At 37.3% G+C, this 25,909-nt stretch overlaps 1 protein-coding gene across 1 annotated transcript in view; it reads right to left on the minus strand.

Moving 5' to 3' along the window:
• Window positions 1-15,214: 15,214 nt before the first annotated feature.
• Window positions 15,215-25,909, minus strand: part of LRRC69 (leucine rich repeat containing 69) — a 79,074-nt gene continuing 68,379 nt past the window's right edge. The window contains 2 exon segments of the mRNA XM_025922890.2: window positions 15,215-15,334; window positions 24,905-25,084. Coding sequence (XP_025778675.2) covers window positions 15,215-15,334; window positions 24,905-25,084 — 300 coding nt within the window.

A 25,909-nucleotide genomic window follows, 5' to 3' on the forward strand; every position in this document is an offset into this window, starting at 1 on the left:
AACCCAAACCTATTTCCATCTGCCTTACTTGAATCTGAAATTTTGACTTGGGTACAGCATTATTTATCCTCCAAACATGGTCATGTACTCCGTCTGTCTAGTCTGGAAATCTACATGTCAATTCCACTCTCTCCGTTCAGATCCTAAACTTTGTCATGTCCTCAAGGTGTTCCTGACATTCCTAAACTCTTGACTCTATCTTCTGGTATTTATCCTCTATATTCTGAGTATAATTAACAAAAGGCCGTCTGTATCCTATGTCAATAGAGATGAATTAGTTCCTCAGTCAAATTACTGAAATGTGAAGTTAAAAAAAAATCTAAAGCAATGCATCCATGCTCAGCAGAAAGTTTTCAAAGATCCATCAGCAATGTCTTCCATAGGCATTGGCAGGAGTGACCATCCATGCAGTGTAAACTTATATTGCTCTATTGCCCTAGGAGTTTTTAATCTAAGGCAATTCTTTAAGACAACTAGAAGAAACATTTTCTCATATTTTTATCTACAATTGCTTTTAACAAATTGACTGTGAGTCTCAATCCAATCTATAAAAAGCAAGGTTTTATTGCACTTAGAAATTTAAAATTAGTGCAAAGTAAAAAGTGATGAATATGCTTAGTAGCACATGGTACTTATGCTTATCAATTCTTTTAGTTGTCTATGGAGAAGAAATTATTTTTGATGGACAGTCTACTAACCTGTACTTAAAAGAAAATCTCCACCTAATTAAATATATGGTCCCAAAGTCTCCAATCCAATGAACATTCTTATTATCTGAAACCACTGTTTTAATGGGTTGCTTTCAAAATTATGCAGATGATCAGCATGTTTTCTGACATATCTCCATGGATTACCCATCTCCAAGGAAGTCTCAGAATGAGGAAGCATTATACTTTAGGAGACCTAACATAATTAGGATTGTAAAACCAAGGACAAAAGATTTAAGAGTTCAAGGTATAAAGTGCCTTCTGGAATTGATTCTTGAGATTACAAATAAGGCAAATTGTATATATGTTCTTTCCCATATACTTGACCACATCTTGAGTAGATAATGTTCAAAACAGTGAATATAATGAAAGTGCGTCTATCACATTTATCAATAAAGCAATTTCTGAACCTGATGGCTCACGTCAGGTACAAGAAAAGCAGTTCATCTTCCATCTCTATTTTCATGGGCCAAGGAATCACTGCCCAAAAGCAACCAGTTGAAAGCAGAGAGCTCATCAACTTATCCGTAAGTCCAGAAAAATAAAGAACCCCATCACAAGAATACAAATTTTATTCCTGTCACCCCAGGATAATCATTAAGTAAGGAGAGGAAAGTGAGAAATATGGAATACAATTCCTTTCCCGTTAATCTTAAATTCTTTTGAAAAATCCCCTTCCTTTGGTTGATTAATATAATCAGATTAAATATCAGAAGGAATGGATATGTAAGAATACAGTTGAGGCAGTAGCCACATAATAAAACAAAAGTATCAGGGCTAAAAAAAAATGTCAAAGACAAATATGTCTACTGTCTGGGTCTATGGTGATGCTATTATTACAATAGAGGCAGAGACTAAGAATCTCAGAATGCACCCCAAGAAAGTGATGATTCATCCATGGGAAGTAATATGGAGAACTGAACTAAGGGATTAGAGATGGAACACCATCAAATAGAGGGGGAAAAGATGAGGGCTTAGAAAAGTGTGGAATTTAGCAATTAGAAAAGTGTTGAATGACTTTCAGGAGAGAAGTTTTATTATAGTAATGGACGTAGGCACCAAACTGCAGCCATTTGAAGAGTAAGAAATGATAAGAAAATGGTGGGCAACTTTTTCAAGAAGTATAACCAAACAGGATGCAGAAGAAGCTTGAGGTTCTTTGATACAGAAATCTCCAATCACTTTTATAGGCAAGGTCAGGGGAAGGGGGGAGTGAAAATGAAACATGCATGATACCAGATGGGGCAAGTCTGGAAAAAGGCAGGAAGCAAAAGGATGAAGGGCACAGATCACAAGATCATCCTCTAAAAGGTTAAATGCATATTCCTCAGACAGGAAGGAAGGGAGAGATATGGAAAAAGGGAGAAAGTCCAAGAAAGAGAGAAAGGAAATTGAGTTTTTGTTAAACTGCCCCAAACTAACTAGGTAAGTCAATGTTGCCATATCTAGCAAATTAAAATATAGAACACCTAGCTAAATTTGAATTTCATATAAACAAAGAATGATTTTTTTAAATATAGATATACCCCATGCAATATTTGGAACAGACTTATGCAAAAAAATAAATGCATCTGTTTGTCAGAAATTCAGATTTGTGCATGGGACATACTTACAGTAAAAAGTCATTTATCTGAAACACGAATGTACATGGGGATCCTGTGTTTTATGCAACAATCCTAAATTAAGGTTATTTGCTGTGAATAAAAACATTAACAGGTATATCAAATAGACGCGGTTTTTTCACAAATATGAGTTCCCAAAAATAGCTTTTAAAAATAATGTAAAGGAAACCATATTATGTGTGTGTTAAACGTGCTCTAACTAATTTTCCCTAGACCCTCTTATTCTGATATAGAGAACTGGATCGGAAATACCGTGACAGAGCTCAGGTAGTGCCCTGCCACTAACCTACCAGGTGACTGGCCACTTCATCTGTTAAGGAAGGGGCTGGAGAAGCAGCCAGATGGGGTCGGAGTTCCAGTCCTGCTACTGCTCAGATGTGGCATCTTTAGCAAGCTTGACTGACAGAAGGATCAAATAAAACAATTTACCTAAAAGACTAAGCACAAAGGTTGTCAGAAACTAAGCAGCTGATGCGTCTTAGACGTCGGTGTTTAGCAGCAGCAACAGTAGTTTCTTTTACTCTAGCATGTGTAAATTTCATATAGTAAATAGTATTGTCAAAACTGTTTTCAGGAATATTGACAATGAATATTAGTTCCATGTCAGGCTGATAAATCAAATATTCATATTGAAACTATAAAAAATATGTTTATGACAAATATAAATAGTGTTTCCTCTACAACTTAACACGGTTGATGGAGGGTCCTGCGTTAACTCGGTGAAGCAACAGTGACACCTAGTGGTTGTTAAGTCAATAATGACTTAGATAAAGACTGCTAGGGCTTTTACCTGCGCAGGACTTACCGAATTTACATCAGGGATGACTATTGATGGTGATTAATATTTTCTGTAGTATAGTGCATCAATTCTTCTCACTTTATCTTCTCAAAATTATGTGGGCCCTGTCATCGAGAAGATATTGGCTATTTGCTGCTTTTCCCCACTTCATCTGACAATCAAACATACTTTGTTACAGAAGCAAGTTCCTGCTGCCCAGGATGCCTGAATTATGAAATTACTCAAATGGATTTTGGACTTCTCACGGCTTCTTCTGACTATTATTCTCTGAAACCTCGGCAGAACGGGAAGGAGAGGTGGGGAGAGCTGGATATCTGAAGCTTGAGGCTTGCTCAATTACCAGACTCAATTTTTTTTTTCCTTCTATTTAGGTTAGATGTTTCTTTTTCCTTTCTCACGCAGTCAAGTGGATCTACGCTTTTCTTTGGGAAAATAAAAGATACTATTTTCCCAAAACTCAAATTGAGCTATAAATATATTACAAATTTTGTTTCTGTATTAATTGGGACCAGTGTCAACTCCAGATATATTCTATAGTTTCTGTCCTGAGGGACTCCCAAAGAGATAAGAGATTTATAGCTCACAGGGCTATGTATGTAAGTAAAATGTTTCAAAAGTAATGAATAGTGAAGTTTTTTTCCACTTGCAAGAGAAATGTCAAGAGAAATTAAGAATCCCAAGTAGCTTTGGGGCGAGATTTTACTCTGATTCTTTAATCTGTTTCTTTTATGAGAATATTATAGAAGTTCCAAACCAAAATACTAGTGGTCAGGAAATGGTTAAATTAACTAAACTTGGCATTAAAACTGATAATGTATCAACTCAAATATGACTTAAGAGTTATTAATCAATGGCTGTTAGAAATTTTTCCTGTGTGTGTATGAGAAATATATATATCTTAGACATCCATTAGGAATCTGTCCTTTCAAAGAACCAATCTTTTTTTAGATATGTGTTTAAATCCCTAGACAATGATTCTCAATTACCAAAATATTTGTGTCTCCCAGACGTTTCCCAGTCCTTTCCTTCCCCAGACTCTGCTTCGTCCAGAATCTTTCATAAATATTTCATGGCTGACATTATTTCACAATGTTCCTAGACTGCTAGGAATTTTGATGTCCTCTTTTTCTCCTGACCGGGATGAGTAAGGATATGCACATGGATAATTTATTAGAAAGTGCATGCCAGTGTCCCCAAAGTCAGCCCTAAACACGAGGGAAGAATATATCTCCTGTGATGTTTCCTTCCATCTCCTATCATTGCTCCTTCTCCCCCTGATGCTTATTTTCAGAATCTGGGGACTAAGCCCTCAATGGCCAGAGGTGCTAAGACACAATTGTGCTAAGACACAATTCTACCTTGTAGAAATCCCAGGTCTAGCAACAGAGTCGGACCACTTAATCCTCGAAGGACCTCCAGCTCCTGCACAGCTGGGAATCCAGCTGACTAATTCATGGCATGTCTATTTGTAGGGCATGAATAACTGCTCTTAGAAGAAACGGTAAACTTGAAGTAACAGGTGACATAGCAAAGTCTCTTTGAACTCATCCATGTGAGTCAGGTGAGGAAAGGAATGACATGTTCTTCCTTGAGTGTACCGCTTATCTGAATGTGTCTGAGAAAACCAAGTAGCAATACAATGACAGCTTGGTCATAATATGTCTACTCACTGAATGGGAAGATTGTTTTCAATCACGATAATTTCCTATCTGAATAATATAGAGTTCTCAGTCAGATTTGGCTGTCTTATTTAAGATCATCATACACTTCAAAATTTGGGCTCTCAATTCCCTAATTAGAATTGAGAATGAGCAAGTGAAAAATACATACAAATATACAAATGAAAAATAGGCAAAGATACATGCCTTCTGCTGCCAAGTCTTTCTGCAGCATTTTTATAAACAATAACAGAGGAGCTACCTAAATGTAATCTATGCAATAATTACATATATATATATATATATATATATATATATATATATAATATGAATATATGTAAATATATATTTTTACATCTACAAATATATATAACTTCTATATGTATGTATATATATGTATGTATGTATATATATGTACGTATATATAATACACATACATATATAATATGTATATATATTAGTAATGACTTAATGGTAAGCAACTAGTCTACTTCCTATTCTTCTTCTTAAGAAACCTAGGGGAATTTCCTAATACACAAACCAACTATTAAGACTTTGGGAAGCCACTCTGAAAAACAATGGGTTTAACACTTTTGAGCAAGAATTAAAGAGCAAAGTTTGTGATACGACCAACAGACTTGATTAAAACCAATCAAGTTATAAAGCTAGTAATCTCTAAAATATATTCCTGACCAACATTCCACCCCCAGAGGTGGTCATGCTTTGAAGAGCAAGAAAAAACCAAACACTGAAACTTTCAGAGAATTGAGAGTTATACTTGTTGGAAGGAAATTAAACTAGGCTAAATGTGAAAATTAATTCCAGATTCATGGCAAACAAATTAAATCCAATCTTCTTATTGCTCTGTTCTTCTGCCTATGCTATCTGATCTATTTGGAAGAAGCAAATGCTTCTGAGAACTCATATTTGGATATCATCTTTAAGGGTGCTAGAGAAGAGAAAAGAGAAAAGAGCAAAGGACAGTGATGGGGCTGGAAGGCAAGAACTACATTTAACTGTCTAAAGAATCGCACAAAGAATGGCCTTGTGTAGCAACAAGAAAGTTAATATACTATGTTATAGGAAGCCTGGCTCTCTGGAAGACTACATGGGAAAGGCATATTTTAAATAAAACAAATTGAACTAACCAGGAAGGCTTTTCAACTGACACACTGAGTGATTTCAGACGAGTTACTTCAATGCCTTTTCAGGTTTCAGGAATACATTTATTTCAAAAGTGAGACAACATCAAGTTACGTGCCCCTCTTCCATATTTTCTGAGGGGAAATCAGCCTCCTCCCTTTCCACACTGTCTTTCCAGTGACCAACTTCTTTGTTGTTTTTTCTCTTCACATTTCCTTTTCCCTCCTTTTGGGCTCACCCTGGTTTATATTTTTAAGAGTCAACCTGATGCATCTTAACTAGGCTGAAATAAATGATCCTCAGGGTTTCCAAAGGATCTTTCTAAAAACAATTTAAATACAACCAGGCAAGACCATAGGAGCATCTTGCAAACCCAGGGCATTCTCCACCAACTTAGAGATATTCCCAACATGCTTCAGTTCTCCCAATGAACATTGAGCATCATTCTTAGCTAGAATTTTCAAATCTTAATTTGTCAATAGTCACCAGCTTCGGAAATGTATAACCTTTCTTAGAATTACAGGACTAGAAAGATCTACATTCTATTTTGATTGAGGCTTCACAGAAATATATGATAAGCCTTTTAGGCACAGGCAGTGACTGATTCTTGTATCCAATATTTAGCATCCTGTGGATGTTTTCTGTCAACAACCACCAGCACCACAAAATAGGCCCATTTAGCATGCCTGGCAACATCTTCACTAGTTCTGCCCTCCTGTCACCTACACAAGCATTCTGGAACTCAGGTTTCTCTCATGCCAGGTCACTGTGCTTTGCTTAGATGTTTCTGAAATTCAGCAAGACACGTTCCACCAGAAGAACTGATTCTGGGATACGCGCCCTGAAAAATCTATGGGTGCTAAGCTAATGGGAATACCCTTAGCACTATACAAAACACAGTAAGTACAGTGAAAAAGTACTTCTAACCATAAAGAATTCCTGTCATGAGATGAGAAGTTCAGAATCAGTAGTCAGTTCGGAATTGGACATGTGGTGTCTATTACATGAAAGATTCTCTCAGGTTGTCTAAATACCTCTTTAAAAACTTAACGTATCAGAATTCTGGTTCACAATACAAACCCTTGTTATGAACATAAATACAAATGACATATTGTGAGTAGATTCACTTGTTTAGATAAATGACCCCTGGAAATGTTAGATTGAAAGAATTCGATTCCATGACTACTTCCACCAAGAAGACAGCACTTTATTTATTGCCTGTGTACTTTTAAAATACATCCAGAGAAAATAATTAACTCAGATCAGTTTCTTTTTTTCTTAATGAGTAATTATGTCTCAACGGGACTTTTCAGCTTGGAAATCTTGGGTAGTTTTTGTTACAACACACTGTAACAAAATTATATAGAATAATAGATAAAAAATTACATACACCTAATTCTCTAAAAAGTGACACAAAGCCCCAGCACTATGACTAGGAAGTTTTTATTAGATCAAAGGAAGGCCACAGTAGCAGTGCCAGATGCTTCTCTGATCTCCAATTCCTGCCTCGCAGTAGAAAAGAATCAAAACAAGGAAGACAGACAATACACACTTCCCCCCCCCCCCTTCCCTGCGTCATGTACTACTGACTTCCTGCACTGAAATCAGGAATATAATGGCCACCCACTGACTCCATCTTTTTCCTCTCAGTTTTTGGACTTAAAATAATCCACCTTAAACTGCAAATTGAAACACAGTGATTCAAAGTGTCAAAGTCTTCTTAATCCTTGAGAAGAAAGAAAAAAAAAGAAGAAAAGAATCACAGCCACAACCAGACCTTATTAAGCGGTTCCCTTCAAACACTGCCATTTCTGACTTTTAAACAGGCTTCTCAGATGTGTCTTTGACCCGCTACCACTAAAAGATCCTTTTCCATCTGTCCCCGTATCTTTGTTACCTGAGAATGTAATGTGGAAGGAAATGAGTTGTTTACTTGTTAGAATCCCATCCAGGGCGAGTATAAAAGAGGACTTAGGTTTGTAGAACAGTAATAAAAACTCAGAGGTATCTATGTCTCCACCTTTACTCTACTCTGACATTCAGTCAGTCGGTTCTGTCTCTAAAGGTCATCCGAATCTATCTCACATTTTCAATTCTTACTTCCATTAACTCAATTCCCACTGAGTGCACTCGCGTGGATGATTACTATAAGTTGTGTTTATAAACAATGAGATATCACTTCATACCTGTGAGAATGGCTAAAATTAAAAACACAACAAGTAAGTGTTGGTGAGGACGTGGGGAAAAGGAACACCTGTACACTGTCAGTAGGAATGCAAACTGGTACAGCCACTGTGGGAAACAGAATGGAGGTTCCTCAAAAAATTAAAAATAGAATTATCATACGATATAATAATTCCACCACCTGGGTATTACTCAAATAAAACAAAAAACATAATTTGAATACAACAGCCAAAATACGGAAGCAACCCAAGTGTCCATCAAAAGATGAATGGATAGGGGCGCCTGGGTGGCGCAGTCGGTTAAGCGTCCAACTTCAGCCAGGTCACGATCTCGCGGTCCGTGAGTTCGAGCCCCGCGTCGGGCTCTGGGCTGATGGCTCAGAGCCTGGAGCCTGTTTCCGATTCTGTGTCTCCCTCTCTCTCTGCCCCTCCCCCGTTCATGCTGTCTCTCTCTGTCCCAAAAATAAACAAACGTTGAAAAAAAATCTTTTTAAAAAGATGAATGGATAAAGAAGACGCAGTACACACACACACACACACACACACACACACACACACACACACACAGTAGAATATTACTCGGTCATTAAAAAAAGAATGAAATCTTGCCATTTGCAACAACATGGATGGATCTAGAGGATATAATGCTAAGTGAAACAAGTCAGACAAAGACAAATACCATCTGATTTCACTCATAGGTAGAATTTAAGAAAGAAGAGAAAAAAACAAAGGAAACAACAGACTCCTAAATATAGAGAACAAACTGTTGGTTGCCTGAGGAGAGGTCTGTGGGGGGGAAGGATGAAACAGATGAAGGGGATTAAGAGTGCACTCATCACAATGAACACTGAGTAATGTAAAAAGTTGCTGAACCACTCTATTGTGCACATGAAACTAATAGAACGCTGTGTGTTAATTATACTGGAATTAAATAAATAAATAACATTTTACATTTTAAAATAAAGAAAAATGTGTTTATTGTTTTGCTGAAATTCAAATTTAACTGGGTGTCTTGCATTTTTATTTGTCAAATCTAACAACCCTAGAAGCTGGAGATGATGCTGGAAAAGTGAAATGGGTGGACATCAGTGATCAACTCCAGCTTTATGCCAGTCACTCTCAATTCATCAAACTCGTGGCAGAGAAACGAGATGAAGGGACATGAAAGGAAGGGACATGAAAGAATGTTCTGGGATGGTGGTAGTGCTGCATATGTCAATAAAGGTGTATAAATGCACTTGCCAAAGTCACGTGACTGTGCATGCAAGCACGTGCATGTAAATTTTACCTTGGGGAAAAAAAGAAACAAGTATTGAACTCTAGTTAGTGACGTATACACTGAAACGTTGGAAGAAAAACACACTAATGTCTCCAACTTCAAAATAGATCAAAAATAAAACGGATTCATGGTTGAATAGAGGGATGATCAGATATATAATAAAGCAAATATAGTAAAATGTGAATTGTAGAATCTAGGTGATAGGCACATGAGTGTTCACTGTAAAATCCTCCCAATTTTTCTGAATGTTTGAGAGTTTTTATAACAACTGTTAAGGGGAAAAGCCCTGCCCTGCTCTCATGGAATTTACATTAGAGTCGAATGAGACAGACACTAAATAAAACTGGTAAGGAAATTATGGAGTGAAATGGTTTAGTCATGCCAGGGATGGAACTTACAATTAAATAAATACGTGGCTAAGTAAGTATTCCCTGCGGGATGGTGGGGGTGGGGGGATGTTGTTTTGTTAGGAACAGATAGAACCTCTACAAGGCTTTATCCATTCCTAGCTTTAGAGAATGTCTTCCCTATTGAAGGTATCAAGAAACATTTGTTGGATGAGCAATTATAAACATAAAATGGAAGTCTTTCAATGGAATATAGATATTTTAGTCTCCTAAGTGCTTTTTTCTTTTAAAGACAATATCACATACTTGACTGAGACATTTTAAGTGGTAAGCTTTAAAACATTTTAAATGCTCTATTTTGTCTTCTGTTTGGACAGATAAAATAAGAAATTACATGTAAGCCCTCATTTACACCAGAAAGAAATAAAAGGTTTTGATTATAATTTGATTGACTGGAAGCTTTTTCTAATTTTACCAGGAGAGTGGTAGCTATTTATGATCCGTTTCCCTGCATCCATATTCCTCATCCTCCAAAACACTCTTTTTCCTCTCCAAATTTTTATCAACTTTTTAAGGGAATAAAAGGCAGAGATTTACCATAAAATAGATCTTGTGAACACCCTGCCCCACATGGCCCCTGCGACATGCTATCTGCCAACAAGCCGAGATCCAAGCTTGTCCTCACCTTGAGTCTGCAGTGAGGCTGACAAGCCCCACGTCTCCTGGGGAGGCCCAGACATCAGGACTTGAATGTATCCGATCTCTCAGCTACCCTTGAATGGCATGACCAGACAACATGAGAGATCCCTTGCTTTTTCCACCCACCTTCTAAAGCAGCCTCCCTCTTTCAGCGCTGGTAGCTCACTCATCCACCACCAGCCCAGTGTTCACTAATGGTGTTGCCCTATTAGCCATCCTCACTCACTCCAACCCTGGATGTAGAAAGAGGGCACGCATCCTGCACTCCCTTCCACCTCAGGTGACTGCTCTGGCCCCTCAGCATACCCACTCTAGCAGAATGAGGATTATTGAAAAGTCCCCCTCGTCAATCCTGGCGTGCCACAGCTGGTCTAGGTGCCTCAAAGTCCCTTCTGAACTGCAGGTCAGGAGACCACGTGATTTGGAGCTGTGTGGTCTACAGAAGGCTCCCCAAGTTCCAGCAGTGGGTTTGCAGATTAAACTGCCTGGGGACTTTCTCTGCACCAAGAAGCAAAACAATTCTTCTTAGCAAGTGCAACTGACCTCCAGCTATTTATTTTTTCACAGCTGCAGTCTGGGAAATAAGCTAGACAATAAGGAACATTGCAAAGAGGTATTTTATGAAGAAATACCAATGAGAGTTCCAACTGTTATTCTCAAGTTTTTAGAAGCTTGTTATCAGATGAAAAACAATTAAATCTCCCTTTATCTAAAACCTTCTCAGTAATCCCCATTAATAAACCTTAATGTAAACATTAATGTTAAGAAAACAATGTTTTTTTAACCAAAAAGGTTTTAAAAAAGGCAAATATTGTTAATGGCTGATTGCTTTGATTATACAAAAGTAGTATCATTACTTAGCTAGATTTATTGATTCTTTGCCCACTGGACTCAACTAACACCACTCTGAACAACTGTTTGAAATATTGGGTAATTAATACTGGGAGAAAAATCCATGTTAGACTGTGTAGACAAAGGAGATATACAAATATAAATAATCAGAGATTATGCTTGAATTACTCATAGTAACTGGAAACATACAGAAATTCATTAACAGAATGAAAATAGAATAGAACAGAATATGAATAGAACAGACTGGGAAGAAATTAGTAACTGGGGACAAATAGAATTCATTAATAACCCTAAAATTATATATATATATATATATATATATATATATATATATATATTCTTGTTGGAAACTACTTCCCCATAGCTCATGATGATAGAATTTATGAAAACAGTAAAAGAGACCTAATTTCTCTCTCTTTCCTCTCCCACATCTTTCTGAGGCAAATGGGAGTAAACCAAAAAAATTCCAGAGAGCACCCATAGAAGAGACAAAAAAGGGAAAAAAAATTGAATCCAAATAATTCACAAAACATCAATGTTTCAGCTGCTTCAACTTCACCTGAATAAATAAAGGTTGGTTGTAATTGTTAGGAAGTAAAACTATCTGGCAATGTTTCAGATTCCGATAGTGTCTCGAATGGGTTACAGATTGGCCAGAAGAGATCACCAACTCATGTGCACATACACACCCATGTACACATGGAATAAGATGAACTAAATTTCTGATTTAATTAACCAATGAACCAGAACATGGGGTGGCCCCACAGGGTAGAAGCAGATGCATCCAAAAAAAAAAAAAAAAAAAAGAGGTTAGAGTGGGAGAGAGCTAAAGCATAAGAGACTCTTAAAAACTGAGAACAAACTGAGGGTTGATGGGGGATGGGAGGGAGGGGGGAGGGGAGGGTGGGTGATGGGTATTGGGGAGGGTACCTTTTGGGATGAGCACTGGGTGTTGTATGGAAACCATTTTGACAAATTTCATATATTGAAAAAAATAAATAAAAATAAAAATAAAATAAAATAACACTATACATTAAAAAAAAAAAAAGAAGCAGATGCATCCTTCCCCAATCTGGTTGCCATGCTGGTATTTGACACATGACCATGCATCCAGCAACCCTAAATTTCCTGACATCAGAATCGTGGTTTTGCTTTAGCATGCCATTGGTTACTTGGCATTTTTAGCATCATCCTGAGCTTTTTGCCTTTCAAACACTCAACTTATTCTGATTCATTATATTCTATCTGTAGAGCTCATTCCCCTCACTTGCTTCAGATCTCTGATCAAATATTACCTTATCAAACCCAGACCACCCTCTGTAAAAAGTATTCCCATCATTCTCTACCTCCCAAATCTTATTTTACTCTCTTCATGGTACATATCACCGTATTACTTGCCTATTTACACTTGTTTGCCTCCCCTGTCCCATAAAAATATAAGCTTTCTGAGAGCAGGGGGCCTGTCAGTGTGTTCTGTTATATTACTAGAACAACAACAACAACAACAAAAAAGACACACACAAAAAACAACAACAACAACAACAAAAAAAACCCAAAAAACAAAAAACCAGTGCCTGGCAGACAGTAGTGCCTCAATACATATGTGTTTCCTACATGAATAAATGGTTTGACAACAATTTGTGAAGAAAAGAATCCGGCCTATTTTAGAAATGTTGAAGTGGCAGAGCTTGGAAATATCAGGTAAAACTGAAGAGATTGAGTGGCTACTCATGCAGGGGTGTTGAATGAAGCTAAATGAAACTGGTAGGAGTAGATGAGCTCCTTCAGGTAAAGACAAAGTGCTAAGAGAGAAGAAAATGGTACTGGGAAGAGAGTATCAGAGTCTTTCTCTTGAGAAGAAGATACAGAAGAGAATTCAGCTAAAGGTATGGGGAAGAGGCCACCAGAGTAAGAATGAATGAACCTACGGCATATAGTCCCAAGAGGCAGAAGATGGTCAACCGAGCTCAAACCTGCAGGGAAGCCCAGCCAGATGAGCAGCAGCAGGATTGGAAGGAAGTCACTGACAACCTCCAAAAGACCGGTTTGGGAATAGAGGGCAGAAACCAGGTCTCAGGACCCTGACACATGAAGAGGATGGGGCGAAAAGGTGGAAGTGGAGAGTTACCATTCTGTTTTCATGTCACCTGGGCTTCAAAGGTACCTGAAATATTTGTTGAACAAATGAGTACTCAGATGAATGAATGGATACAATGTTCTCCCCAGAACCAAGATGGCACATAAACTGTGGCTGAGGTCATGAGACTCAACTGGTAAACAAAACACTCTTTTGAGCAGCACATGCTGCACAAAAATATTTCCTTAATCAAAATCAATTTTCTGAGTGGTTTTCCCTCAATAAACATGCAGTTTATTCCTATAACTCATTTTTAATGAGCTCCTATGACTTTCGTTTGTACTTTGCTTTTTATCTTTGTTTAAAATGCATTCTTGATTAATGGAGCCTTTAGAAATTTACCTTGAGGCTCCATCTCTGTCTCAGTGGGGCCTAACTCTTGTATTCTTTAGGACTGAAGGCCTTTCAGCTGTGCTCCATTGATTTGGCTTCCCAGGTATGCCAAAGGCAACTCTGATTCATAAAGGATTCCATCCCGAAGTGAACTAATAAAAGGCCTAGTTAGGAAAGTGTCATGATAATAAACTATATGGAAGATGAGAACCCGCTCAGCTTTCCACCAGAAGTACCATCAAATACTTACATGAAGAAACGTATTTCTAGTGGGATGTAAATATCACATTATGGATTAAGTTTCTTGCTTTTCTGAACCTACAGCAAATTTCTCTTCGTCAGTACCTGTGGTTCTCAAATGACAGCTTGCCTTGAAAGCACGTGGGGGATCTGTTAAAAAACAGATTACTGGGTCATACTCCCCCAGTTTCTGATTTAGTAGGTCTGGGGTAGATAATTTGTACTCTAACAAAGTTCTCAAGTGATATGACTGCTGCTGGACAGAACCGCACATCCAAAGACCACTGGTCCGGGGCACCTGGGCGGCTCAGTTGGTTAAGAGCCCGACTTCGGCTCAGGTCATGATCTTGCGGTTCATGAGTTCCAGCCCTGTGTCGGGCTCTGTGCTGACAGCTCAGAGCCTGGAGCCTGCTTCTGATTCTGTGTCTCCCTCCTCCTCTGCCCCTCCCCGGCTTGTGCTCTGTCTCTCTTTCTCAAAAATAAATAAACATTAAAAAAAACTTTTTTTTAAGAGACTACTAGTCTATGTTATACTGTACATTTTCGTAATTTCTTTTTCTACTTTTCTGTTGTCCTTCAGAGAAAATGAGTCAAATTCTCATTTCAGTGCTACTGCCCTGGCTTCTGTAGGTTTCTTGTGAAAAACAAAAATAAAGATAGAATAAAACTTTAAAAGTGGAAACAAAGGGATGTTAGAAGTAACCAAGCCTGAGTTTCCAGCCTTCTACTCCGTTTTAAGTGGAATGGTTTTATTTTAGTCAATAAGACGTTAGTGCCTCTTAAAAAATAAGAGCTCAGCTGAAATCATACAAATGGGATACAACTGTCTAACATTAAAAAGTAATTCTCTTTCAATTGCAAAACATGCATAAAATAAATCCTTGTCCCCATCACAATCTCTCAACACTTATCTAGAAAAGGAGGGTGGTGGTCATAAAATGACAGGGAAGAATGACACTTGCCACACAGACCTTTATTTTTCCCTTCTTTATTTTGTTTTTAAGTCAAAGAAGAAACAGCACACCTAGAGTCTAAAAACAAGCTAACGGTAGACTATAGTGCTTAAGTTGGGATCTTTACAAGTAAATTCTTTTTCTTCCTTTGCTTAATGTATTGGCAAAGAGAGGAGAGACAGCACGGTACCATAGTAGGGCATAATCTGACTTTGTGTGCAGAACTGATGGGGCAAGTCATGTGAGTCTCTACATGAGCTTCTCACCGGCTCTACACTTGAGCAATTCCAAAGAGGTTAGGGCCGCGTTGATTAAAACATGTGTAAGAACAAATTAATATTTGAAGAGGTACCAGCTGTAGATTTCTGCTTATCTTCCATTTCTAAAAGGTAAAGATTAAAAATAACATTAAAGCAATATTCCAATATTTTTGAATAAAATAAGTATTAGCTTTCTCAGAGATTTCACAGCATTAATTTCTAAAGGGCACAGTGTTCTATTTATGCTTGATGTGCTCCTTTCTCATGCACAAATAAACAAATTAACTAGCTAAGAAAGGCATATTCAACACTAAACAAAATTTAAATGGTAAAGGATTGTCTATGCTCTTACCCAAATATATTATTATACTATCTAGCAATAAAGTGTCTGTAATGAAGGTAAAAATACAGAATCCACACAAACCTGACATCTGTCCTACAGGATGTTAAATTGATCAGTTAGCAGACATTTACTGAACTCCCAATGAATGTCCTCGTTTGGTCTGTCCATCACCCATTTCCCATGGAAATTAGTATTCTTTGCTCACTATCCATAATGTTGATTTTCATTGGCTGGATTTCAGCAAGTTGCCCACTGTGTAAGTTTTTGTACTTCAAATCTCTGATTTTCATTCTCCATGCACAAAATAGGCAGTCAGAACTCTTAGCCAACTTAGTATACATGTCTTGAGCACGAATACTGGAAATAATGGCAACTTCAAAAGCTTACCATTTACATTCTTTATAAACAACTTCTGAAGTCAACATAGCTATTAGTAAGAGAATCCAAAACAGAGTCACACAACTAGTAGTTTAATTGGTCGACAATGCTACTTTTATCACGAGCCCACTGGGCTGTCATCATCACAAGCCCCAGTGAGAGATTTCATTACTGTTTTGTTCACTCTTCCACAAAAGAACTGAGGGCCCATTTAAGGGTTCAAATACCTAAGCACATTTATTAATCCATCCTTGAGAGAGTAAGAGCCTTTCAGCTTTGGTGGCAAATCGGTGGGGAGTCCAAGTCATATATCATATCACCTTCACATCCACCTCCAACCATGGCTATGAAGTGCTCAGAGGATACATGGCACTATTCTAATGATAAAATATTTTGGATGAAGGTAGAAAATTGTATAGAATCTCTACAAATCTGACTCTATTCCTAGAAGGAGGTTTAGTTGATCAATCAGCCAACATTTACTGAAATCTCCAATAAGCATCTTGTTTTTGTCTGGCCAGCATCTATTCCCCATTCTGCTGGCACAAAAGCCCATCTTTTCCTTTTGGGAACCACCTTTTCACTGATTTCAGTGCGTATGTTATGGAACAGAGAAGACAACTGATCCCACTCCTTGGCTGAAGACTTAGCCACATAATTCAAGCTGGACACATAACCCAGGACAGTCCAATAAAGCCAATGAACATCGGCCCCAGGGCTTTGCTGGATCTACTGAGGGAAGCTCTCCCTCTACTGCCAGAAGGCATAGTTTAGCTTACAATAAGTGCAAAATGGAGACCAAGGAAAGCAGACACAATACACATAGAAGGAGAGATTCCTCATGATAACTTTGGGTTACCTGATCCAGCATGACTAAATATTCAGCCAGACCCATTCCTAAGCCTTCTTTATCACTTGCTATTAGTTACTGTGTAAGTTGGGTTTCGTTAGTTTGCAACCAGGAGTTCTGAAAAATTATAAGCAACCTAAAACTTGAACCACATTAAGCAACATGCCAAGGATACAGAGATATAACAAATAATCTCTGCCTCAAAGAATCTTTTCAGCATCTAGTTGGAAAGCTAAGACATAAACACACAAAAAACCTAGAAACAAAAGACTCAATACTATGATAGGTTCTATGATATTTCCAAGAAGGGAGACACCACCATAGGCTGCACATTAAGCAAGATTTCACAGTATAAGAAAATAGTGAGCTGAGTTTTAAAGGATGACTAGGATATGACTGCCTAGAAAGGACATGAAGGACATTCAGAAAGAGTGAGCTGTGGGAGCAAAACTTCAGGAATGTGCATATTGTATTGGGGAAACAACACAGTATAAACAATAAATAGACCATAAAATGTTGAATCATGGGATATCAACAATGTGACTACATTAGGGGAAGAAGAATTCATAATCAGTTTTCTAATGATACACACATTATGTATAGTATTTTAAATAGACAAGAGATCCTACTGGTCAATTAGATTACAATGACAAAGTGTTGAAACTGCACTCAAAAGCTAAATGTGTTTTTTCCCTTTGCATATGGTAGACAAGCCTCTCATGCCACCAGCAACCTTGGCTTACTACTGAAGTACCTATCATCTAGAACTAAGGGCTATAAAAATAAGCCATGCTAACACACTTCACTTAGCTGCTGTTTAAGAAGTTAGAACAAAGAGTAGAGCCATGAGCCAAGAGGAGGTTATAGAAAGTCAAACATCTACCAAGGAAACAAGTGGAGCCATAGAGTTAATCTGATTTGCTTTGTCCAGTTTCTCCATGAGATACAAAGTTTACAACAGAAACGATCGATGGTATTTTCTATTTCCACTGTGGTTTTAGCCATTTCCCTTGTGCCAATATGAAGTGTCTGTATCCCTCTTTCCCCTACTTGGGGGTATTACTGTTTAGTTAGAATAAAATGTTTTATTTAACTTTTTAGAACTTTATTTTACCAAGGGCCATTATCAGTTTTGTACTGAATGTGAAACTTTGTAATTATTCTATAACTTAATTATTACTATTTCTGATAAAATATTTCTCAGGGCTATAAACTGTTTCCTGGAAATTTTACTGAGAAAAATGAACTCAGCATAATTCCTTGGCCATATACTTTTCCACCTAGAGTCACTGGACTCAGTAATGTTTTCATAAAAAAAGAAAGTCTCGAATACCTAGCCTGTTGATAACCATTTAAATTTTTATGTCCACTTGTGGGATCATGATAGTGCTTTCTGCCAGTATGACACCTGTCCATTTGACATGAGCATGTCATGAAGGAATAATCACACACCCTCTTATAGAGGACCTCTCTTCACAAACATCAATTAACATAACTTCAGGACTCTGTAAGATAACTACTGCTTTGGTCGTTGTTTACAGATAGAAATTGAAACACTCGAAAGCCCCTTTTTGTCAAGTTGAGGTTAGGAAAGGAAAAGGAATTGGTCTATGATTAGACATACTTTTATTCTGAAATATCTTTGTAGCAAAAGCTTTAAAATGTAAAAAAGCTATACTACAGGCTAATTTTTCACTCTTTATAGTGAAATGCATTCTTTCATAAAGCAAATGAATAGATGATTACATCTTCTCCCTATTTTAGGAAAAAGTAGCTCTGTACTTTAAATTTAAAAACATATATTCACTAAGTTTTATATTTATTGAATGGTGGAATTGAGATTTTTAAAAAAAAATCATTCAACACATGCCTTATCGGTGATAGTCACTGTCATCTTTTAAACTGAGAAATAAAAAATTATCACAAAATATATATGTATAGCACACAGTATAAACTAAAGCTTTGAATAAGGTTTCAGTATTACATGAAGCATACAGAATACGAAAAAAAAGTAAGATGGTTTCCTGTTTCTTGGGAAAAGTATCATAGAAGGCAGAATAATATCCCCCCAACACTTCACAAAGATGTTCATGTCTTAATCCCTGGAAGCTGTGAATATGTATGTTACCTTACATAGCAGAAGGGATCTTACAGGTGTTGTTAAGATAAGGACCTTGAGGGACCCATAATTATTCTGTATTATCTGAGTGGACCCAATTTCATCAAAAGGATTGTTTTGTTTTGCTTTGTTTTCATCACAAGGATTGTTAAAAATGGAAGAAGGAGGCAGAAGAGAAGATCCAAGTGATGTGACATGAGAAGGACCAGATCCGCTAATGTTGCTGTGAGGACGGAGGAAGGAGCCATGAGCCAACGAACGTCAGTGGCCTCTAAAAGCTGGAAAGAACCAGAAAATGGATCCTCCCCTAGAGCCTCCAGAAAGGAATGTAGCCCTGCTGACACCTTGATCTTAGCTCAGCGAGACTCATGTTGGACTTCTGACCTACTTAAACTGCAAGATAATGAATTTTTTTAAGACACCAAGTTTATGGCAATTTGTTATAGAAACAATAGGAAACTAATACTGGTATCATGTTCCAAATTAGCAGGACCATGAAAAGCATGACTGTGACAGCCCCTCGGTCATTCTGGAGCTAGAAGAGACTTTGGTCTCATCTCTTCATGGTCCAGATAAGGAAATTAGTCCAGATATAGTGAGAAGAAATGTGGTTTACCTTAAGCCTCAGAGTTCAAGCTAGAGACCGGACTAGAATCTAAGTTCACCAAACTCTCGATCTGCGTTAAGTCATAGCATGCCTCCCAGCGTCTTTTACCAAAGGAGGGCTCTGATTATGGTTTAATAACAATATGCAGAACTCTCTGAAAGAATGAACAGTTGTTGAAAAGTGTACACATTTTCAGATAATGCGCAGAAGTACACTGCTTCGCTGTTCTAACCTGTCTCCAACTGGCTAAACATATTCACTTGAATTATCACACATCACTTGTAACAGTATATCTGAGATAAAAACCGGGGTCTTGCTCTCACAGAAAGCTTCCTCTGGAGTTTTCTGGTTTTCTCTTTTACACCCTTCTGTGGCTTCCCTTATCCAACCACTCAAGTCCTGTCATGCTTCCTTCCCCATGGAGGTTCCTTTCCTTGCATTTCTACTACTACCTCTTACACCGACGCTAGACAACCACTAATAGATCTCTTTTCTTCAGCTTCCCTCCTCTTCAGCTTCCAATTAATCCTGTACAATACTGCCAAATGATTCCTTCTAAAATACATCTTTCTTTATATCATTGGTTTGTCCCCACATATTCAGTAGGACTCCATTTCCCAAATGGGATCAAATTCAAACTCCTTATTCTATCCTTTGACAGCTTCATAGAATTTGACCTCATTTTTTAAATAATGTCTCCTCTTCCAATTTCCATCTATGAACCTATTTAATTGATTCACTGCCCTATGAACAAGATTCATTCTCCTCCATGTCATTCTCTTCTCCTAAAATATCCCCTGTGCTTCCTTCTCCATGTATCTGAATTCTACCTGTATCAAGGTCTTGTGAAGTCCCAGAATCTTTCTGGCATTTCCCAGGCCAGACAACCTACAATTATCTCACCTTCCACTTTGAAGCACTAAATCTCTTACCACTCATTTTAGTTTTTATTGCCAGTGTCTTCTGCATCTCTAGAGTTTAAACTCTTAGATTTTAAGCCATTTGGGACCAACCAGGCCCCCCCACCTATTGGCACTGTACTTAGCACCCACAGTTTCCCTTTTAAAGCAGGACCTCAAAAATGTAGGGAGCCACCAAAAATAATTTGAAAATTTAAGATGAACATTCAGAATGACAACTCCTCCACATCAACAGTGATAAAAGCCAGCAATGAGCACTACTCTAAAGTTAATGGCACCATTTAAGAAGTATAGCCATACATTTGAATTTGCCCAGAACAGTCCCGATTTCCTGCTGGTTTTCCAGTTCATGGATAATGTTCACTTTTACTCTCAAAAGCATCTTGGCTTAATTAATAGATTATATGGCTGTTCCACCCACAGGGCACTTTGAACTACAGTAAGGCAGAAACCAGAAAGAAAATCCTGCTCATGTTGCAGCCACCCATCCAGCTAAGCAGCATTCTCTCCTCTCCAGAGCAACCCTGCTCTCAAGCACCACCTCTGTGTAACCAATGTCCTTTGAATTTCACGTGGGAGGTTCAAACATTTTGGTGACACATAGCTTCAGAAAAATGTACTGAAGTTGAATGCAATTTGAGATTCTTTAGAAGAAAAAAATAATCATAGAGATTGAAGACAACTGCAACTCTACCCAGCAGTTTAAGAACAAAAGGGAGGTCAGGTCACGATCTCGGGATTCAAGCCCCACTTCTCCAAGCTGGGTGTGGAGTCTGCTTAAAGATTCTCTCTCCCTCTCCCCGCCCCCCACCCTCTCTCAGAAGGAGAAGGAGAAGGAGAAGGAGAAGGAGAAGGAGAAGGAGAAGGAGAAGGAGAAGGAGAAGGAGAAGGAGAAGGAGAAGCAGAAGGAGAAGGAGAAGGAGAAGGAGGACAACAACAACAACAACAACAACGAGAGTTTTCTAAAGAAAAAGAGAATTCAATGAGTTCCCCTAGAAGTAATCAAGATACAGTGTGAGTTAATTTATACTATAATTGTTTTGTTATTTTCTGAATAAAATAATAAGGATCATTCACACCATTTCAATTTTTCTGAACAATAAGTACATATTACTTTCACGACTGTTTAGAATTAGAAATGTGATGCCTTCTGATCCTCTTAGTGGCTAATGTACATTAAATTGACTAACCACTGCATAAATGTTTTAAAACCTACATTCATTTTCACAGTTGGCTGGTTGAAATGATCAGTTTCATAAATGAATGTCAGTGGTATCTAAACAGTAATAACTTTTTACTGCAAAGTAAGATTTTTCTCTATAAGTAATGAATAAAATTATTAAATGTAATCTTATATTATGTTTCATTACTGGCAGCTTGTCATAAAAAAGGAATTAAGGTTGCAAATTTTCATTTATTTTCATAAAGTAGATCAGCATTTTCATTCATTTGTAGTGAAACTTACTCAATCTAATCTCTTTTGAGGGTAGTTTTAATTACATTACATCATTCTACACAGGGTTGAGAGTTCATGTTCCAAACTGTTCCCTCCCTAAACTCTTCAACTTTAAAGGTATCTGGGGAAATGTTAAGTTCAACTAATGTAACTATACAAAATGAAAACTATCAAATGCATATCTTGGGCTCAGGATCACTCTCAAGTGTTTGGAATGGATTTTATAACACCATTTAGGTTACTTCTAAGTCACTATGGCCCAAGTTGGTAGTAACTAAAAAGGATTAATTTCAAAGATTTATATCATTAGCAGTTAATACTTAAATATCAATTACACTGAAATTATTGATAATTCTATCACTACTAAGGACTCACTGAACTCAGATGGCAACAGCTATAACATTTGAAAAAAGACAAAAGCATCTGGATGAATTATGGTAAAGGTTAATAATATTCGATATCGAGCAAAACTCTTCATCAACTATTTTCCTCACCTCACTACTTCATAAGATAAGTACCACATCATTTTACATTCACCTAAATAAAAGCAATTACAATTTGATATTTGGTTGTTTCTAGTTGTTTTATGTCAAGAATAAAGACCCATTTGTCATCAAGTGTCACCCTCCTTCAACTGTGCCTTCAGATGGCAAATTCCATCAGAGACAGAACATTCTGTAAGGCACAACAGAGCTACCAGACGTTGGCATTATCAAATGGGCTCTCCCGTCATGATGAAGTATTTACTCTAAAGGTCAGCATTCTCTAAGTTTAGCTCCTTAAAAGATAATTAAGATATTAAAATTTTTTAATACAAAGGGAGGCTTCTAGGCAAACTAGTTTTTGTATAATCTCTTTCTGCTTAACTGGGAAAAGCAGCACAACATCCTAAAAATATATGAAAGCAACTGTTTACCAACATGGTTAATCTGATTATCATCCCCATGTATTTTGTGCACGTTTTCACTCAAGAAACAGGGAACTAAACAAACCCATGAAAATACCATGTTTCAGTTGCTAAGTCCCTGGTAATGTATATTCCAATCTAAATTTTATTTTTTTAATGTTTTTTGTTTTTGGTTTTGTTTTTGTTTTTGAGAGCAAGAGAGAGTATGAGAGAGGGGCAGAGACAGAGGGGGACAGAGGATCTAAAGCAGGCTCCTTGCTGACAGCAGAGATCCCAATGAGGGGCTTGAACTCACAAAGCATGAGATCATGACCTAAGCCAAAGCCAGATGCTTAACCAACTAAGCCACCCAGCACCCCCCCCAATCTAAATTTTCTGTATCCAATTTTTAAATATCTTTAATATTTTGGCATAATTTATAAATTCCTACTATATACTTATTCTAATTCCATGCTACATACTTTTTCACTATCACATACTTACTAAATGTTACTTTTTAAATTTTTTCAATTATTTTAATAAAGTTAGGATCAGTGGTTGTTTCAATGCAAAGCAATTTTCCTTTTCAATTTTTTTCTTCTCACAAGTTTCTGACACTCCCAGGTTTTTTTTTTTTTCTCCTTCCAAGATTTTATTTAAATTCAAGTTAGTTGACATATAGTATAGTATTGGTTTCAGAAGAATTTAGTGATTGATCACTTACATATAACACCCGGTGTGCTTATCACAACAGTTGCCCTCCTTAATGCCCATCACCCATCTAGTCCATCCTCCCACCCACCACAGCTCCAGCAACCCTCAGTTTGTTCTCTATAGTCTCTTATGGTTTGCCTTCCTCTCTGTTTTTATCTTATTTTTCACTTCCTTCCTCTATGTTCATCTGTTTTGTTTCTTAAATTCCACATAAGAGTGAAATCATATGGTGTATCTTTCTCTGACTTATTTCGCTTGGCATAACCATTGCAAATGGCAAGATTTCATTCTTTTTGATGGCTGAGTAATATTCCATCATGTATATATACCACACCTTCTTTATCCATTCATCAGTCAATGGGCATTTGGGCTCTTTCCAAACAATTGGCTATTGTTGATAGTGCTGCTATAAACATTGGGGTACATGTGTCCTTCAACTCAGTATTCTTGTATCCTCTGGATAAATACCTAGCAGTGTAATTGCTGGGATATAGGGTAGTTCTATTTTTAACTTTTTGAGGAATCTCCATACTGTTTTCCAGAGTGGCTGCACCAGTTTGCATTCCCACAAATGGTGTTAAGAGGGATCCCCTTTTCTCTGCATCCTTGCCAACATCTGTTGTTGCCTGAGTTGTTACTTTTAGCCATTCTGACAGGTGTGAGATGGTATCTCATTGTGGTTTTATTTACATGTCCCTGATGATGACTGATGTTGAGCATCTTTTCATGTATCTGTTAGCCATTTTTATGTCTTCTTTGAAGAAATGTCTGTTCATGTCTTCTGCCCATTTCTTAACTGGATTATATAGTTTTTTTGGGTATTGAGTTTGGTAAGTTCTTTATAGATTTTGGATACTAGCCCTTTATCTGATAGGTCATTTGCAAATATCTTCTCCCATTCCAAAGGTTGCCTTTAGTTCTGCTGATTGTTTCCTTTACAGAAGCTTTTTATCTTGATGAAGTCCCAATAGTTCATTTTTGCTTTTGTTTCCCTTGCCTCAGGGAGATGTGCCTAGTAAGAAACTGCTATGGCCAAGATCAAAGAGGGTGCTGCCTATGTTCTCCTCCAGGATTTTGATGATTTCCTATCTCACATGTAGATCCTTCAACCATTTTGAACTCATTGTTGTGTATGCTGTAAGAAAGTGGTCCAGTTTCTTTCTTCTATATGTCGCTGTCCAGTTTTCCCCACCATCTGTTGTTTCCCAACACCACTTTGCAATTTATAAATGTAGCAAATCCACATGCTTTATGCCTTAAACTTACATAATGTTATGTGTCAATCATATCTCAACAAAGCTCAATAAAAACCATTATACTATCATACAAGTCAATTCTTAGATAAAAATCTAGTTAGTATTGGCTCACTTAGAGAAGGACAAAGAAAAAGAGGAGATATTATGCTCTACTCACATTTACCTTTGATGGAGGAACAAATTCAACACATTCCAGCCATATTGTTAAAAAGTACTTTTCACATATTGCACATTTTCTTCTCTGAGACATTATGTTCCTGACCAGTGGGTGCCATGTTATAGCTTGCATTACAAAAGGATTCTTTTCTGAGAGCTCATTCATTATAAATCTTGATGTTATTTCCTAGATTTAAAAAAAAAAATTATATTAATTATATTAATTTATATTTTTGGCTTATTCTTCACAATTTCTGTTAAATTAGTTTTCCATAATCTATATAATGAATTTTATTGCCAATGATGGGCATTATAAATTAGTTTTCAATAATATAAGAAAAGAGGGGTGCCTAGGTGGCTCAGTCGGTTAAACGTCCGACTTTGGCTCAGGTCATGATCTCACGGCTTGGGGGTTCAAGCCCTGCATCAGGCTCTGGGCTGAGAGCTCAGAGCCTGGAGCCTGCTTCAGATTCTGTGTCTCTCTTTCACTCTGCCCCTCCCTCGCTCATGCCCTGTCTCTCTCTGTCTCTCAGGAATAAACGAAAGAAAGAAAGAAAGAAAGAAAGAAAGAAAGAAAGAAAGAAAGAAAGAAAGAAAGAAAGAAAAAGAAAGAAAAGGAAGTTACTTCCATCTTAATATTTCTATCTCTCTTATATAGAGGAATCCAAATTATTAAAAATTTACATAATTGGGGTGCCTGTGGCTCAGTCAGTTAAGCATCCAACTCTTGGTTTTGGTTCAGGTCATGATCTTATAGTTTGTAAGACAGAGACCTGTGTCAGGCTATGCACTGACAGCATGGAGCCTGCTTGGAATTCTCTCTCCCTCTCTCTCTGCTCCTCCCCCACTCACACCTGCTCTCTTTCTCTCTCTCAAAATAAAAACAATAATAATTTTTTTAAAGATAAATCCAAAATTAAAAAAATTACATTATTCAAGTTTAGGTTCAAATTTTATACCTCTCATTACAAGCAGCAAGGACTGTGCAAATATTCATACTGGACTCAATAAC

This window comes from Puma concolor, chromosome F2, assembly GCF_028749965.1.
Source record: "Puma concolor isolate L17-30 chromosome F2, mPumCon1.1.hap2, whole genome shotgun sequence".
NCBI classification, from domain to species: Eukaryota; Metazoa; Chordata; class Mammalia; order Carnivora; family Felidae; genus Puma; species Puma concolor.